The 17,214-nt window shown below is 41.0% G+C and overlaps 2 protein-coding genes across 2 annotated transcripts; one reads left to right on the forward strand and one right to left on the reverse strand.

Annotated features, from left to right (window-relative positions):
- Positions 1–2,993: 2,993 nt before the first annotated feature.
- bmp10 (bone morphogenetic protein 10) lies at positions 2,994–4,849 on the forward strand. The gene is made up of 2 exons (XM_074670293.1): positions 2,994–3,402; positions 3,777–4,849. Exons 1-2 carry the CDS (start codon positions 2,994–2,996, stop codon positions 4,847–4,849), a joined length of 1,482 nt encoding a protein of 493 aa, XP_074526394.1.
- Positions 4,850–8,913: 4,064 nt separating this feature from the next.
- Positions 8,914–16,955, reverse strand: ch25hl3 (cholesterol 25-hydroxylase like 3). Its single transcript, XM_074669480.1, has 2 exons — positions 16,282–16,955; positions 8,914–13,528 (listed from the first exon to the last, which is right to left on the reverse strand). Exons 1-2 carry the CDS (start codon positions 16,719–16,721, stop codon positions 13,165–13,167), a joined length of 804 nt encoding a protein of 267 aa, XP_074525581.1. The 5' UTR covers positions 16,722–16,955; the 3' UTR covers positions 8,914–13,164.
- Between the last annotated feature and the right edge of the window lie 259 nt (positions 16,956–17,214).

Consider the following 17,214-nt stretch of genomic DNA (forward strand, 5'->3'; position numbering starts at 1 on the left):
AACGTTTAAAGATCAATTAAAGAAGGTCAGGGTTACAGACTCTCCATAAGGATCAGATTAGACAGATCAGCTGTCCAATCAACCAGTCAACAAATATTTTGGAAGTAGTTAAAACATTGTGGGCAGGTGCCATTTTTGCTGGGAAAGAAAATCAGCATCACCATGAAGCTGTTCAGCAGGTGTAGATGTGAAGTGCTTTAAAACCTCCAGCTGCATTAACTCTGGACTTGTTAAAACATTGTGGAAGAATGCAGAAATTTCACACTGGAAAAACACCTTGTGTTTATGTGGTAAAAAATATGAATTTTTTTAAAAAACAACATTTTTTTTTTTTTCAATCTGACATATTTATTCTTCAGTATATGACCTTGCAATGCTGTGTTCATGTTCAGCATGGAAAATCGTCTACTCTTTCACTCTTTCTCAGTAACTAGAATGCATTCAGGTACCTAAACATAGTACCTTTTGATTTGATGTAAATCGGTGCTTGGTACTTTCGCAAGATTTCAGTCAGTACCTGTAAAAGTACCTATCTCGGTACCCATCCCTAAGATAAGCTAGTTTAAGGTTTATTTGTCTTTCTCACTGTTGAGTTACAGATGCACAACAGCTGATATGACAAACACTGATCAAACCCAAAAGTCACAAAGTGAGCATAGAAACCATATCTGATCAATAATTCTCACAAAAAAAAGTTTTCTCTCTAACAAATCTGAAGCACAGAGTACTTCACTTTTCTGTGAGAAAGACCACTGAGGATCTACCCCTTTAAAGGTTCCAGCTTGCAGCCGGTCTGGAGTGGCTAATCTGGAGGATTTGAACAATTCCAAGTGGGCTGGTTAGATTTGGGGCTTTGAGAACACGTCCATGCCTGCTGATCTAAGGTATGAAACTCAGAGGCTGAAAATGAGTCCCACTCTGGTTCTGGCTCGCAGTTCCAAAGGTCCTGCAACTTTGAGGAACAGGATCTGCAAGGCTGGACTTTTCCCTGTCCACAGCACACTACACACACAGTCCTTAATATCTGTCTTCTTTGAGCCTTTGATTGTGAATGCATTGGTCACCTCCTGTGTTTAAGTTTGAAGAGTAACCCTTTAAATTACAAACCTTGAGGTGACTGTGACAGTGGGTATCAAGTTCATACCAGCTGTTGGGACATGGATGGATTCCTTGGTAATGCACCCTATTTTTTTTTCTGAAAATCTTAAAATATCCTTGTCATAAAATTATTAGATTAGGAATTGTTCAGCTGAAAGTCGATCGTAACAATGTCTTGAGTCTACTTTGCTTCTAGTTTTTGTCTCCTTTAAAGTGTAATTGTCCTCTGTCTTGCCTTCTGTGGTGTCTTTTTTATTGACTGGTTGCAGTCTTTTGCTTTCTGCCCTCTACTGGACTGGGGGAGTGGTGCAGTCTCTTTTATTGCTCCTCCATACACCCCTGACCTGATTTTCCTCACAGAACGTCATGTCTCACTGGAAACACAACAATGAAGCATTTAGTTTATAAAAGAGAGGACTGTGAAACAAAAAGTTCCTGGTACTTCTGGTGGAAAGGCACCTTATGTGTTTTGAAGGACATTTCCTTTATCAAGCCTCTTCTTACATCCACCAGGAAGACGTGATAGTCTGTCACAGCAGCAGTTTAATGGAGCGACAGATAACAGAACATCTGTCAACTGTCAGGTTGGCAGATGAGTGGCAGAGGCAGGAAAAGCTCATTCCTTCCAATCTCAGTGAAGCGCCACAATCAGGAGTGTATCTGCAGGTCACACGAAGAAGCTCAGGAATGAAGGACGGTTGTGTAGTGGACGGAAAGTAAAGGTGACGTATGGAACAGTTCCTGAAACCTGTAGAGGATCCAGAGTGAGTCATGATCTGTGTGTACAGTTTATTCATACCAACCGCATTGTTTCCCATCAGGTTTGACATGTTACACTCTCTCTTATCAGGAGGATTGTCTCTCTGAGGCTCTGAGGCCTGCTCGGTGTGTCTCTGACACTCTTGTTTTGAACACTCAGTGATGCATTTTTTTAAACAGATTATCCATTTCGGTGTCTTTTTTGCAGAAGTTGAAATATACAAAGAACATTTCAGCAATCAGCCCAGGATGGTGGTTGTTATTTTGTGAAATAGACACAATGAGTTATTCTGTAATAGTCTGGTTTTCTCGTAGGCAGCTCAATATCTTTCATCCTTGATCATTAAGACCTCACACCTCATTGCATTTCAATTTCACTTTGACATCTACTGTCTAATAGATACGTCCTGTTGCATTCAGCAACATCAACAGACACTTTGCCTATCATGTCAAGAAGAGGCGCTCAATGGAGCTACACAGCAGTTTGCAGAACTTCACCATTTACAGGACAAATAAACAAATGAAGAAAATCAACTCTGGAGTACCCACCCAGACAAAATAGCACTTCCACAAGGAAGAGGCTACAGGACAGTGTTTACACGAGCCTCATTAAGGGAGTTGTGAGATAACACACGCTCATGTGCATCACACAAAGTGGAAGGCACGCACACAAACACACACACCAGCAAAGAGACCATAAGCAGTGAGCTATGCAGAGACCACCATATCATAGATAAGGGACTGACAGAAAGAGCTGGAAGCAAGAGAGCACAGCCCAGAGAGTGACTGACAACCCAAAGGACACTACAGAGATGACTCAGATGGACAAAGCCAAACCTCTGCCGCCCTGTCATTGGAACTGCAGCTCTATCGCTTAGGACATCAAAAGGTGTGCAGGAGAATAAATGCTGGACCAGGACCACATGCTCCTGCATGAAGAGGATTTACTGTGCAGGGCTCAGCAACACTTTTTTCTGCCTACAAGGATCCAGAACTTTCTTCCACTGCAAAGAAATGAATGACTGTTTGAAATAACCTGTGGATTTATTTTGTTCTGCCGCTGAACTGAACCAACTTACCCAGAAACAACCCTCAGGGGCATAAAATAGAAAGTTGCAGATTTTTTTTTTTTTCCCATGGCGAGCATTTGGGTCTCTGTACCGGGAACCATCTGCAGCTCCAAGACTTTGCTCCTGTTGTTTTCAGCACTTCTGCTCCAGGGGCCCCTCAGCGGACAAAGTAGCCCGATTTCCAGCACCCATCAGAGGCATCGCCCCGCACCAGGGCTGGGAGACGGGCATGGAGGAGTTATAGACCCATCACTGCTGGAACAGGACAGCAGCATGAACATGCAGAGTCTGCTGCAGAGCCTAAAGGAACAGTTTATGCGGACTTTCAACCTGTCTGGCGTTGGTCCTCCTCCTTTGCCTGCGGGAAGCACCAGAGAAGAGCCACCTGAGTACATGATGGAGCTCTATAACCGATTTGCAAACGACCGCAGCGCAATGCCCACTGCCAACATCATTCGCAGCTTCAAAAATGAAGGTAAGAACCCTCTTCCACTGACTAGTCATGCATGCTTCACATTCAACAAGGTTTTAACAGTTTTTATAAAATTGTGTGACTGGAGTGTGACTTCATATTTTGACACATACAAGCAAGAACTTAGTGGAAGGAATTCAAGCTTTTGGTCAGGACCCTGTTTCCTGTTCATCTTATGACAACAGCCCTTTTTTGTGTAAAATATTCTTTTAATTTTTGTTCGAAATCAAGTTCAATTTGTTTTCAAAGGCTGTAAAAAAGAGTGGAAACCATCCCCAAGTGTTGTGTTAATATTCTTTGCAGTAAGAATCAAAACCACAAAATCAAGATACTGAGACACAGAGATCAAACTCTGACCTTGTCTTTCTCTCCCTTAGATTCATCACCAAGTGTTGTGGGTGCTGGAGGAGTGAGATGTCACCCACTTCTCTTCAACGTATCAGTCCCCCATCATGAACGCATCACATCTGCAGAGCTTCGCCTCTACACCCTTGTCCAAATTGACCGCCACCTCTACGCTGGGGTCGACCGCAAGGTCACCATTTATGAAGTTGAATCCCATGATGGTGATGACAACACCACCACTGAGAGCCCGGTGAGGGGGGACACATTCGGTGGTAGAGGAGAGCGCATCGAGCTGGTGGAGCTGGCTTCACGGCAGGTCTACGGGAGAGATAACGGCTGGGAGGCTTTTGACCTCACCGCTGCTGTTCAGCGCTGGCGGAAATCTGACCACGGAACCACGCACCGGCTGGAAGTACGCATTGTTAGCATGGCTACGGATGAAAGTGAAGGGATGACAGAGCACAACAAAGAAAGGAATCCACCTGAAGGAGACATGGAGATCGACACCAGCCCTGATGAAAAGCACAAGCCTCTGCTGATTGTTTTCTCTGACGACCAAAGTAGCGATCATCGCGAAGACAAGCGCGAGCTGAACGAGATGATAGACCATGAAACCTCAAACATGGTTCTAGAGAATGACCTGGGGATGGGCCTGAATGAGCTGTGGGGAGAGCTGGGCAGGGGCACAGACAATGGAGAAGCTGAGCCCGATGAAGAGGACCTCATCCAAATGCGCTCCAACCTCATCTACGACTCAGCATCTCGCATTCGCAGAAATGCAAAAGGTAACCACTGCAAGAAACAATCTTTGTACGTGGAGTTCAAGGACATAGGATGGGACAGTTGGATCTTGGCACCCACTGGTTACGAGGCCTTCGAGTGCAGTGGTGTTTGTACCTTTCCACTGACCAAGCATGTCACACCCACCAAGCACGCCATCGTCCAGACGCTGGTTAACATCAACAGTCCTCAGAAGGCTGCACGAGCGTGTTGTGTTCCCACCAAGTTGGACCCTATTTCCATGCTGTACCTGGATGACACGGGTGTGGTCACCTATAAGTACAAGTTTGAAGGCATGGTGGTGGCTGAGTGTGGCTGCAGATAGTCCATGTTTGAGGAAGTTGAACTTCAAGAAGAAAGAGACTGAACTTACAATAACCTGGACATGGGTGTGAGCCAAAACTGTTTTCAACAAAGGGATACTTTTGGGACCCCTGTAAGGGTGACTCAGTCTGAGTGGAGGTACACATCAGTTATTGCTGAAACTATGTGCCACCAAATAATTACTGTGTTGACAAATCAATGTTTTAACAGCAGAAAAGACACGAGAACTTGCATTGCAGTGGCCATAGGCAGGGATGTCCCTGGCACTCATTCAGACTGTGGAGAGACAGTGTGTTGTAGATTAGCAAGCACATGGCAAGTGACGCCAAGGTATGTCCTCATACCTTTAAGAATAATGAGGAGCGAAAGTTCCTGAAGGACCTAAGCAAACACTCCCTGCAGTGTGTGCGGCCTGGTGGGAACCAGTGGGCCAGTTGTCCCCCTCCCTCCCTTTCCTCCTGACATCTGTCTTCCCCTCCACTTATCTCTGGCCTCCCCACTTGATGCAAACATTAATCAGCACTTCATGTGTCCTGGCGCAGTGACATGACCTCCCTGAGGCAACCTGACAAGACATGAACTCTGCAGGCCCACCTCCTGCCTCCTGATACGTAGGAGCACTAGGGGTCCTAGTGGCAGGGTTATCTGTCCCAACTCTGTTTCCCACTCCACATGCCTCTTTTCCACTCCCCTGAACAACAGCGATAGGGAGGTGTAGGGGGTTGAGAAACATGTATGCCACCACTCAGAGAATGGAGAACTGGATGCCCTCCTGGGCAGCTTTTGGAGTCATGGACAGAACAAGGGGTGCGGAAGTTGCCCACATTCTTGGTAACATAATATCTCTGACTCCTGAGTCGAGTCCCTGCATTTTTTATGGTAACATTTGTCTTTTTGACAGTTTTTATCTGAAGGCCAAATTTCAGAGCGGTGAGTGGGACACATTTTTTTTTTCTGTGTGGATAAGCAAGAAAAAGTCACTTTTGTTTTTTTTTTTCCTTTTGTCAAAAGTCTTTTGATACCTCTGCTGCTTCATGTCAAATACACTACTATTATTTATTGTTCTAATTTATTGTTTTTTTACAACAGACTGTGGTAACTGTGTGTGTGTACATTTGTAGGTTACTTTGTGTCAAGTTCATTTTGTTGGGGAGAGAAATAATCAATTTCATAAACAAATAAAAGTCAATTCATGAACCCTGAGTAAAAGATCCCATCATGTGTTATTTTTTTCTCATGAATTATCATTCAAAGGATCAACTTCCCGTTTGATCGTTTGAGGAGGAAACTGGCAGACCAATGATACCACACATTGTTGACGTTCAGATAATTTAGCCCGTCATTATCAGCTGTAGGGTCATAGTTCATATATGACACAAACAAAGACCCATGGGAAACTGAGTGGAAGGCCTACTAATGAACAAAATGGATAGTGTGCTGCTCAAACTGACAGCTAGCAGATACAGAGAGCTGTGATGGAAAACCTGTCCATGAGGAGAGAATGTGAACTAAACCCAAACAAAGATTTGGACTCTCAGTGTCTCAGATCTCATTTAATTTTCTGTGACTGTTTGATGTTCAGAGAGTTGTGTTGTGTTTTCTTCCTGTACCAACGTACACTAAGAATATAAATAAAGGTTACAGATCTGAACCATGCTCTGGACTGTTTTGTATGTACCACTCATTTATTAAATGTTATCTTGCGTTATGCTATTCTTACAAACATAATTCCTACTGTAAGGATCGGTGTAAAGTGTCTGTTAAGAAACACACCAGTGGCTGGTTTAATTTCCTGTAGATAATTGAAAGATAATATTGATAAATCTCTCATGTTCACATTTTGAATTGAAGGCTTATAATTAGGGATGGTGCAGTTTTGTGTAGGTGTGACAAAAATGGTGCAGATTTAGCTTTATATTGTATAAAGACTGTCAGACATATACTGCCAGATAATTCATTTTAATTAATAATGTGATTGGCTGCGCCTGCATGCTTAGCTCGTAGGAGGAAACTCAAAATAACATTACCTTGGTGGTATCTAAATTTTGTTTGACATAAAGTATAGATAAGTTTTGACTTGTTTGGGAGTCTTTTACCCCTTTACTGCCCAAATTAATTCATTATCATATGGAAAAATAGTTTTTGCATTCTTACAGAGGCTAACTTGAGCGAAAATTGAAAATCTGGACATGGCACATACAACAGTCAAAAATGAGTTATAATAATAATAATAATAATAATAATAATAATGATAATAATAATAATAATAATAATAATAATAATAATATATTTGAAAATTATTATTATTATTATTATTATTATTATTATTATTATTATTATTATTATTTTTATTATTATTATTATTGTTATTCTTCTTATTATTATTATTGTTATTTTTATTTTTATTATTATTATTATTATTATTATTATTATTATTATTATTATTATTATTATTATTGTTGTTGTTTTTGTTGTTGTTGTTGTTGTTGTTATAAAAAGTGACTCTTTGACCAATATATCAAGACATGGTGCATTTGAGACAAACCTTAGTATGTTTAGAATTTAAATCAATAAGCATTAGTGTGAAACAAAGGTCATCTCACCTAAAACAAGATCTGACGCAGTGTCTCACAGATTTGTGGCAACTGTCATCAAGGGGTTAAGGTAATATGTAGCTCAAAAGTTCAGCAGTGTTACTTTCAGTCATTGCAGCAGCAAGAAGCAGGAAGATGTTGCAGTGGCTAGAAATCAAATTAATGGTTTGTATTCAGACCTTAACCCTATCACATGTAACATGTTAACGCTGGGAGTCCCAGTTCAAACCTATGGGCAGAACAAACTGCTTTCCCCTTTCTGTGCTTTTATCGAAGCTGAACCTCTAAATAAGGTATTGCTGCAGTATCATTAAAATGAAGTAATCATACACACCCTGGGCAGTTATATTGCAGGGTTACAGATGCATTAGTCACAGATGTGGTTAAGGTAAAAAAAATAGGTGGGTGGGGAAAAGTACAACTTCTGCAAACATAACATTGTAGCTACATGGTAACAAAGTTATTATCTCAGAGACTTCTGCTAAACTTTTGGTTTCTGTTTAACAGCAGCTTTTTTTTATTTCAATGAGTCATATTTCTCAATGGTTTAACATGTGACCAGATGTTCTGAACATACAGTGACTTCTCATCCACATTCAAACAGCACTTTGTGACCGTCCAGGGGCTAATGACAGTGATGGTGTCTAAAATCCTCAGCCCACAAATGACAAGTGTGCTGAGATGTTTCAGAGAGCAAACAAGACATGTCTGGCTGACCTCTGATGAGAGCAGAGGTCATCTATAAATAGCTACAGAGCAGAGGTCAAGAATCTCAGCCTGTTACATTGACAGCAGCTGGGCTCACTAATTGAGTATTTACAGGATGCTGGAGGAAGTGTGAATCTGGCCTTTGTCACTGCGTGGCAAACTTTCAGGGAACATGATGAAATGGGAAGTGTTGGGTTTTTGCTCTGGTTATTCCCAGTGGGCAGAGCTATGTACTTTTTCTCTGTTGTTTTGACATGGCTCTTACTGTTGAGAGAATCCTTGTTGTTATTCAGGAGTCCGCCCGCCTACGTGATCATCTGTGGCGCACACCTAACTGTAAGTAAACAACCCAACCAGCTCAAAATTGTACGGAGATACCAGAATCCCGTGCCTGACATCTTGACGTCAGCTGCAGGACCTGGATGTGTGTCACGCTGTGGATGTGTGTGTGTTGGTGTGTCATCCTGAGAAGCATGTCTTGCCCTGAAGCTGACGTGGGTCTGTAATAAGGCTTGATTGTTTCCGTTTTGGGTCACGTGCTTATCAGTCCATCTCTCGAACAACAACCACCCAGTACTCATCTCTTGCTGTGTTTTCAAATTTCCCATGAAAAGCTCTCTTTGGCTAAATGACCACACATATAAGAGCGCCTTCAAACAGTCAAACACCCTTAACGAACCTTTTATTGACTGTGATATTGCGACATTTCAGAAAGCCTATTGAAAGTGCTGTAATGAAAAGCAGATGTTTGGAATCGCTGACATGCTAATGCAAGCCAAGTAATGTAACCCTCAGACTGATTTCTCAGCAGAATTAGCTCAGTGAAAGTCCAGACAAAAGAGCTGCTAAACCTTTATTCATCAAATTAAGACATCTATACACATTTCTCTGTCACAAGCGCTCAAACAATCACTGCTTCAGTCATGTTGAGCTGTATAAACCTGTTATCTGTGAAGAACTGTGTTTGGCTTCCCACAGTGAGTCATTAGGTGTTGGCAACTTATCTTTGTGATGAAGTATAGGAAGCTTGAGCAATCTTAAGCTCTTAGCAATACAACCAAGTATGAAGAGTATGACTCCTTTAGAAAGGGGTGAAACATATTGATGTGAAAGAGCTAAAATCCTGACTGAAACCCTCTCCTCTAAAAACATGTGGTTCTGATTGTTGGGTCAGATCCCAGAGGACCCTGTGTGTGGAAAACCGTGGCGGTGAGACGCCCGGGGGCAAACAGATCACTACCCTCAGCAGCACAACAGAGGATGTGTCAGACCTCTTGTGAAGACTGTGATTCATAAATAAACTTTGAGTTTAAGTGTCTAGATACGGCGCTGCATATAACAGTCTGAGTGGGTATGTTTCTAGTTACACAACAGCTTTGGCCCAAAGCGGAGCGCTCACTTCACATTTTCATTGTTATTATGTTTTAGACAGGTCCATTGAAATGTTTACATTTTACAGCGACTTACTTTACAATGTAATAACGCACAAACCAGTATTATCACAATATTTTGTCATATAAAATAAATGGTTTGTCATTTTGGGAAAAAGTTTTTTCTTTTTCAGTTTAAGTATTTTTATTCTTCAGTAAAAGTTATACAACACAAAGATCCCACAGTAAAGGAAAAACATAATGCCCCGACAGAAAACATAGTCAAAGACCACAATATATGTCACATAAAACAGACACAAAATTAACCCACTAGTTTATCAAAAAACAAACTTCTCTGAGGTTATTGGTACAATCACAACCAGAAAGCATTATACAAGCAGCATTTTAATGTGATATATTTGAAATCTTCATACTAAAAAGTCTGGACCACTCTTCTTTCACACAAACTGCCACTGGAGACCAGTCCAGCTAAAGTCTCTAATGTGCCTCTCAGGATGTGTGATAATTCCTCCAAAGGTTCAAATGTCCAGAGACTCCTCCTCGCCCAGTTTGTGATGAATAGTGAGCTGTGCAGCATAAAGAGCGATTCTCAGAATGAAGCTGTACCTCGGTTCAGAAGTTGGATCCAATCCCAGAATGAAACAGTGTTTGTTTTCAGGAACATCAGTCCAAAATTTGTTAATAAACTCACTTTCAACAGTTTGCCAAAATGTAGAATTGGAAAAGACACTGAAGTGCATTCCTGGAAACCCATCTCGGAAAAATGCCTCGTTAGAGCCCAATATGCAACAATGACCCAAAATATAATGAGAAAAAAGTGCAATAAGAATAAAACTCTAAAAGTTATATGCCCAAAACATAACTTTTTGTCCAAAATATAAGAACTTGTTACATTTTTGGTCAATTACATTATGGGGTTGGCAAATATTTTTCTCCTAATAGTGCAAAAATTTCATTGAATCACATGGCAAGTCAATCATTTATGGATTAAAGGGCTTATTGATTTAATGTTGAGTGTAGTATTATACACAAATGCCCCATTTCCCATCTGGATTCACTGTATTTAGACTGCTCCAGTTCCATTACCACTGAAAGAATGGTGCTGTTCTGACACGGTGGACCATGAGTTTACAAATCAATACACAGTCTATGGTATTAATATATGATTGCTGTTGCCCAAGCAATTTATAGTTTTCTGTTCTCTATTTAGGGATAGGCTGATTATCGGACCGATATTTGGCATTTTGAGGCAAATCGGCATCAGCCTTTTTTTTAATCAGACGGCTGATAAGAAACAAATTTAAAACTGCGTTGTTGGGGCTCTGATGCAGCCATTCTGCTGTCTGCAGTCACTACTCAGCCCCCAGCACTGTCCCACCCTCATCATCTGATTGATTATAAGTAGAGCCATGGCTTGAGAAACAGCCACTCAGCAGTGCAGTTATTACAGTTTTTGCAGTTACATTGAAGTTTTGGAAAACTTTATTTACTGTAGAAAACTTTATTTATTTATTTATTTCTAATTTAACTTTATAAAACATGCTGCTAAGCCTGGGAGCTGTTTAATAAACTCAGGCTTAAAGGTATTTGAATGAAGTTAAGTGTTGGAGTTTGTTCAATATTTTGACACCAATATTTGCACTTTGACTGCAAATTAATATCGACTTCCTTGAATACAAATAATTGGTATTGGCCCCGAAAAATCCATACCAGTCTACCTCTAATGAAAATAATGCACATAGCAGCAGAACTTAAATGCATTACATTTTGGATAAACAGGCCTAGCATCTTGTTGCATTATTAAACAATTGTTACCTTGTGACATATCAGACTCTAACGTGTTTTTCTCAGAGAAAAATATGTGGAAATAGTCCTTTAAGTGGCTCAAACATGATAAAGTGCCCTCTGGATGCCCTTCAGTGGAACAGTGTGCCCTTAAAGACGCCTTTCTGTCGAGTAAAATATAATAAAGTGCCTGATTGGTCATTTGTATTAGTTTCTAACTATAAGAAGTGTTTGGTTTTATTTAAATGTTAGTTATTTAGCAGAATTGTAGTATTCGATGACTTGACTGAGGTAGGCTACATTAAACTATTTACTTAAGGAAAAATTAAGAATGAAATCTTATTAGAGTATGAGCTTCAGGATATAACACTATCTAATTGTAAACAAGGTACAAATAATGCTTTTCTCTAAAAACAAAAAAATGTTTGAATGTATACTATTTACTGATAAGTCACCTGTAAGCGGAAACATGTTTTAAACAACAAACCTTAAAATCAGTACTTTGATTTCCCCCTGGCTTAGGGATTTTAGAGCTGCAGGTGATTTCATATCAATCCTGGATGGAGTGGCTCCTCTTTGGTCTGCACATAGGTCACCACCTGTGTTTACAGCACCAGGCTCTCTGGCATTGAATTTATTTTTGTTGCTTCATAAGAGAATTATTAGTCTTGGCAGTGGACAGTCTTCCTTCCTGCACACAGGTTAACACTCCACTAAACTGTTTTTGTTTTCATGTTGAGACAGAAAGCTCGCACCTGAATGACTATCAGGTATTCTGTGTTAACTGCATGCTATATTCTTTCTCCCAGAATGCTCCTGTGCTGATGAGGGTGTAACCTCATCTCTGTGTCCAATGACTAAGCTAATGTAGTTGTGGCTGCACCAGTGCCACTTTTTATGCAAAGTGCTCAGTGGATGGACCGTTGTTGGATCGAGCTAAAGAGGTGCATTAATTTTTCATTATAGCACTCAGCAAGAACAAAAAAAGACACTTCTTAAATGTTGAATTAGATAGAAACACGAAGGTACAGGTTATGTAACTTCACCTTTCTCTGAACATTTCATGCATCTTTTGATAAAAGTATCTTAAAGACTTCACAGCATCAAACAAAGCAAACTGGAGACACCCAGATGTCAGGAGGTTTTAATTGTTCTGTTGTTTGTTAGCATCTCATCACTACAGCTGAAGAACAGCTGTGAGTTTGACTACAATAGTTTCTCTGTCAGCACTGCATAACAATGAGAAGACTTATCCAATCAAGCTGCTTTGCACTGGGTGTGATGTTTTCATCTAAAACACTTTCGCTCATGAAGCTAACACTACCAACATACTGTTCACTTAGCATGTTAAAGTTACCTTTCTTTTTTTCTGGGCACTCTGAAGCTGGATGCTAATTTAAACATGTTTAAATGTGTTTTGGGGGATTGTATCTATGTGATGTCTTGTTGAATGATGTTTGTCCTCCAGGTTGCAAATCCTGGCTTTGTATCCATCCATCTCTTTCCTGTCTTTAAAGTTTATCTGTGCCTTCACTGGAGCATTCTGCGTTCTGCCATGTTGGCTTTGAAGTACCAGCCTCCAACTTTTACCAGATCTTGTTGCATTCGGGAAAGTGAATACATTTAAAGACTTGGGTTTACAATTTGATAATGTTATCATCTAGAGATACATTTTAACCCTGCCCAGTAAATCTTTGAAACTGAAAAAAGATAGTTTATAGTCATGATTACAGAATTATAGTGAATCAACAAACCTCATATTATACACCTGTTTTTGCATCTTAATGACTCTGCTTAACCCCTTTAAAAGCTGCCAAATACTTCCATCAGTCTGGATACTAAGTCAGCCCTGATGAGCGGTAAGTACCAAAGAGGTGGTCCCAGTGGGTGAAGTAGGGTGCGTAGTTGCCACTGTGGAAACTATGGTGGGCCTGGTGGAAGGGGGCTCCTCCCAGACAGGGCAGCAGTCTGTGCAGGGACCACGGCAGGTCGTAGCCACAGTGGTCCTCCACGGCCAGCCAGCTGTTGATGAGGTGGAAGAAGGCTTCGCTCAGGGGGTGGCAGCCCAGCACCCAGGCGCTGCTCAGGGCGAACAGCAGCAGAGACAGCAGCTCGGCTGAACTGCTGTCCTGAGCTGCCAGGGCGAAAGGGATGTGGTGCTGGTGGTGCAGCTGGTGGACGTTTCGGTAGAGCCAGGGGACCCTGATGAGAAATAGACAACAAGCTGACTCTGTTTACACTTTGACTGCCATGGAAAATCACTATACTTTCCCCGAAATGACATCAGTGTGGAGTCCACAGAGTTTATTCTACTGATAAAGAGCTGCAGACAGGGAACATATGTCACTTGATGATGATTCATCAGGTTTAACATCGAACCTGCAAACTGGATGTTAGCTACAATATGAAATGAGTGGAGTTTACTGCTTTTGTAGGAAGAATCACCAGAGACTACAAGTCAAGAAGTGCACTTCATCATCTTACTTTCATCTTATTTTTTTAATTTCTGATTTATTTCTTTTCTTGTCTTTTCCTTCCTGCCTTTCTTATTTTTTGCCTTTCTTATTTTTTGTCTTTCTTTCTTTCTTTCTTTCTTTCTTTCTTTCTTTCTTTCTTTCTTTCTTTCTTTCTTTCTTACTGTAAAAATACTGAAACTGGAGGGTTTCGACAGCAACTCATCACTTCTTTCTGAGTGACGAGGCTGAAGGGCTCAGCATTTTTTTTAGGAGAATTCTAATGAAAAATGTCAAAAACGTTCATTTCTTTTATATCTCTAACCCTAACCTATGCATCCAAGTAAAACATTCAGTATGTACTAGGGCTGGGACAATATCCTATTCTCATGATTCGATTCTATCACAATTTTTGAGGTGCTGATTTGAGTTCAATTGCAATTTTTCGATAGTTGCGATTTTTGCAATTTTTAGTTTGCCTTTTAACTCCAGACCATATGAAAAAGTTAAATGATGATGATAATGTCCACAGACTATATCAGGAGCCATATTTTCCCGTAAAATTGACATCATGCGAGTCAGAGAGAAACATTTCACCCTCTGCTGGCGAAAAGTGGTAACTTTTTTCCAATCCAGTTTATAAGCAAAGACTGAAATGAAGAATATACATTTAAAAATATCATTTTTTTGTGGGTTTTTTTTTACAAAGAATCTCGATTTTGATATTCAAACAAAAAATCCCAATGCATTGATTTTTCCATTTTTTCCCCTCCCACCCCAAGTTTGTACCCACCTGTGTGCCCTCCAAAGTGATCAAAGGATTTGTTTTTTCACATAAAAGGACCATAAATGGAAACTTGTATAACTTTTTGGCCAATCAAACGACATTAAATGCATTTAATCAACACTCGGCAGATCCAGATGGGACACATCAGACCTCACAGCCCGGACTCGTCTGTTCTGCATGAGCGGCACGTGTTTATCGTCTTCAGCAAATCCCTCTGGTATAATGATGTGTTGCAGCACACGGGTGAAGGACATGTTGCATTGTTTATCCAGTGATTCTGTGACCTATATTTTACACACTTTGCACGCAGAATGAGCTGAGTAAAGAGTTAAACTTTTCATTATTTTTTTCAGTCCAACAAATGGATCTAATGCACAGTGTCCGGATGCCTTTGTTAGTAATTCCAGCTGTGATAGTCTCAAGTATACTGGCAGAGAACTAATGTATCACACTTCTTATGACATGGACTGATAAGGACAGTGAAAATATTTTGCCTGAAGCTGCCTGAAGCTGTCTCTGAGGTGTTTCTATACTTGGCAGAATGAGAAAGCCTCTTTAATTTCACTGGAAACCTAAACAAAGATCACCAAAAAGTAAAGATGAATAATGAAAAAGAGCTCCAGGCAGCACCACAGGTTAACAAAAGTGAAGCCCAGCAACGTAAAGCATGTCATAGGCAGGGGCGGAGCTACAATTAGGCAAACACAGGCAGTTGCCTGGGGCCCCAAGATTCCCAGGGGCCCCCAAAGCATCTCTTATAAACTGACTTATGAAGTTCTCTTTAATTTAAAGCATTTCTTTTTTCTAAATCTTACTTCACATGCTTCAAAATACATCAAAAGGCTTAATCTTTAATGATGGTTTTGGGTACTCCCCCTCCCTTCTTATTCAATGGGCTATTCCATGTTACAACACATCTGAAAATTTGATTCAGGAAGAAAGTGGTAAAAAACACTTTTTTCCAATTTTTTCTTATTTTCAACCAAGTGGGAAATAAAAACAATGTTGCTCTGTGATCTGAGATAAACACATAGGACTTTTATGAATTTAAGGACTTTATCTAGCCCAGGAAATAAGATAATTTCCTAAAAATCAAACTTTTTGAGTTGGTGATAAACATTATTAAACAAAATGTCCTTTTTGGATACATAACTCACTGGACAGGGGGTCAAATAAAAATACATTAACTTTAAAATAATAGTACAAAAAGTATGGAAACTGTAAATATCACCTCTTTCAGTAGATTTTTTCCCCATTTTATGTTGTGCTTAATATTTACATATTTTTTTCTTTACTAAATTATATTTTTCAATATTTACCTTTAGTTATGTTTTTCACTTCACAATTTCTTGTTTGTTACTGTTGCTCTGTAAATTCCCCACTGTGGGACAAATAAGCTCAGTATAATGAGCTGTCAATTGACTATAAAAGATTTCAAATCCAGGACAAAGTGGACTAAATTATGTATTTACTTTTTTCAAAGTCAAACTAAAGTACAGAACTTGAGGAAATGCATTTAGTTGCGTTAAGCTACCATGTACAAGATTAGCACTGTCACATGCCTTGATTCTGGGAAAGAGACAGTGGACCCAGGGAAGGCCAGTCTAGCTCTGAGGAAGATGAGTTACAAGGACATGGAGGGCCCCATTGACTGGGTTTGCCTTGGGCCCCCAAACGACTAAATACGCCCCTGGTCATAGGTGTGTGCTACTCACCTGTGCATGGAGAGGTGCCATATGAAGAAGAGTGTGTCAAACAGCAGAAAGCATCCAAAGACCTCCACAAAGAGCTGCCAGCAGGACGGAGCCAGCTCCGGGACAGCCGGGCTCCTCAGGGTCTGAAACACGGCGGTGGTCGGTAGGACAACTGTCAGGTACCTGTACAGCACCCTCCAGAAACAATCCACCCACTGCCGCGCGGACGGCGGCGGACCCGAGCCCGCAGCGATCCTCCAGGAGCGGACCCGCTGACTGACGCTGGCCAGCGCGTCCAGCAGGAAGAAAGGTGAGCTGAGGAGCACGTGGAGCAAGAAGGCGCAGGACGCGGGCAGGTAAGGGGAGCGCAGGATCTCCTCCTGACCTGCTCTCACGTACTCCCAGGTTCCCTGCAGGACAGGCTGGTGTGCCTCTCCATACGCCGTGCAGGGTTCATTCATCACCGCTTGGTCTTCTTCTCAGCAGCGCCCTTCCATCACCAGCTCCTCCAAGGAAATAACGTTTGGCAGATGTGGAAATTTGTTCCCTTTATAGCTTCTTGTCTGATAAAAATACACTGTCTCCACTCCAATCCGACTTCAAGAAGATCTATTGTGAATGAAATCTTCCATAAATCAAAGGATAAGTGCTGTTAAGGTGTTTTTCTTCGGCTGCTCTCCCTCTTCTTCCAGGAGTGGACTGACTGCTGAGGATTTTTTCGCTCTCTGGAGGAGGAGGGGCCGTCAAACAAAAGTTACTTCTTTCACTCTCATGTTTCTTTAATGCTGAAGAGCTCTGTGAAGCAGTCTCTCTCTTAAAGGTTATCTAATACAGCTACAACAGTTGGCTGCTGGGAATGAAGGGGATTCCTGGAGAGGGCTGTCAACGTCAGGAGGCTTTTTCAGCTGAATTTGTCCTCACTGATTAGATTACACAGCTCAGTGCAGATGCTCA

The sequence above is a fragment of the Halichoeres trimaculatus genome, unplaced genomic scaffold (genome assembly GCF_033239565.1).
Source record: "Halichoeres trimaculatus isolate MK-OKI-2021-1 unplaced genomic scaffold, fHalTri1.1 fHalTri1_scaffold_5, whole genome shotgun sequence".
In the NCBI taxonomy this organism is placed as follows: domain Eukaryota; kingdom Metazoa; phylum Chordata; class Actinopteri; order Labriformes; family Labridae; genus Halichoeres; species Halichoeres trimaculatus.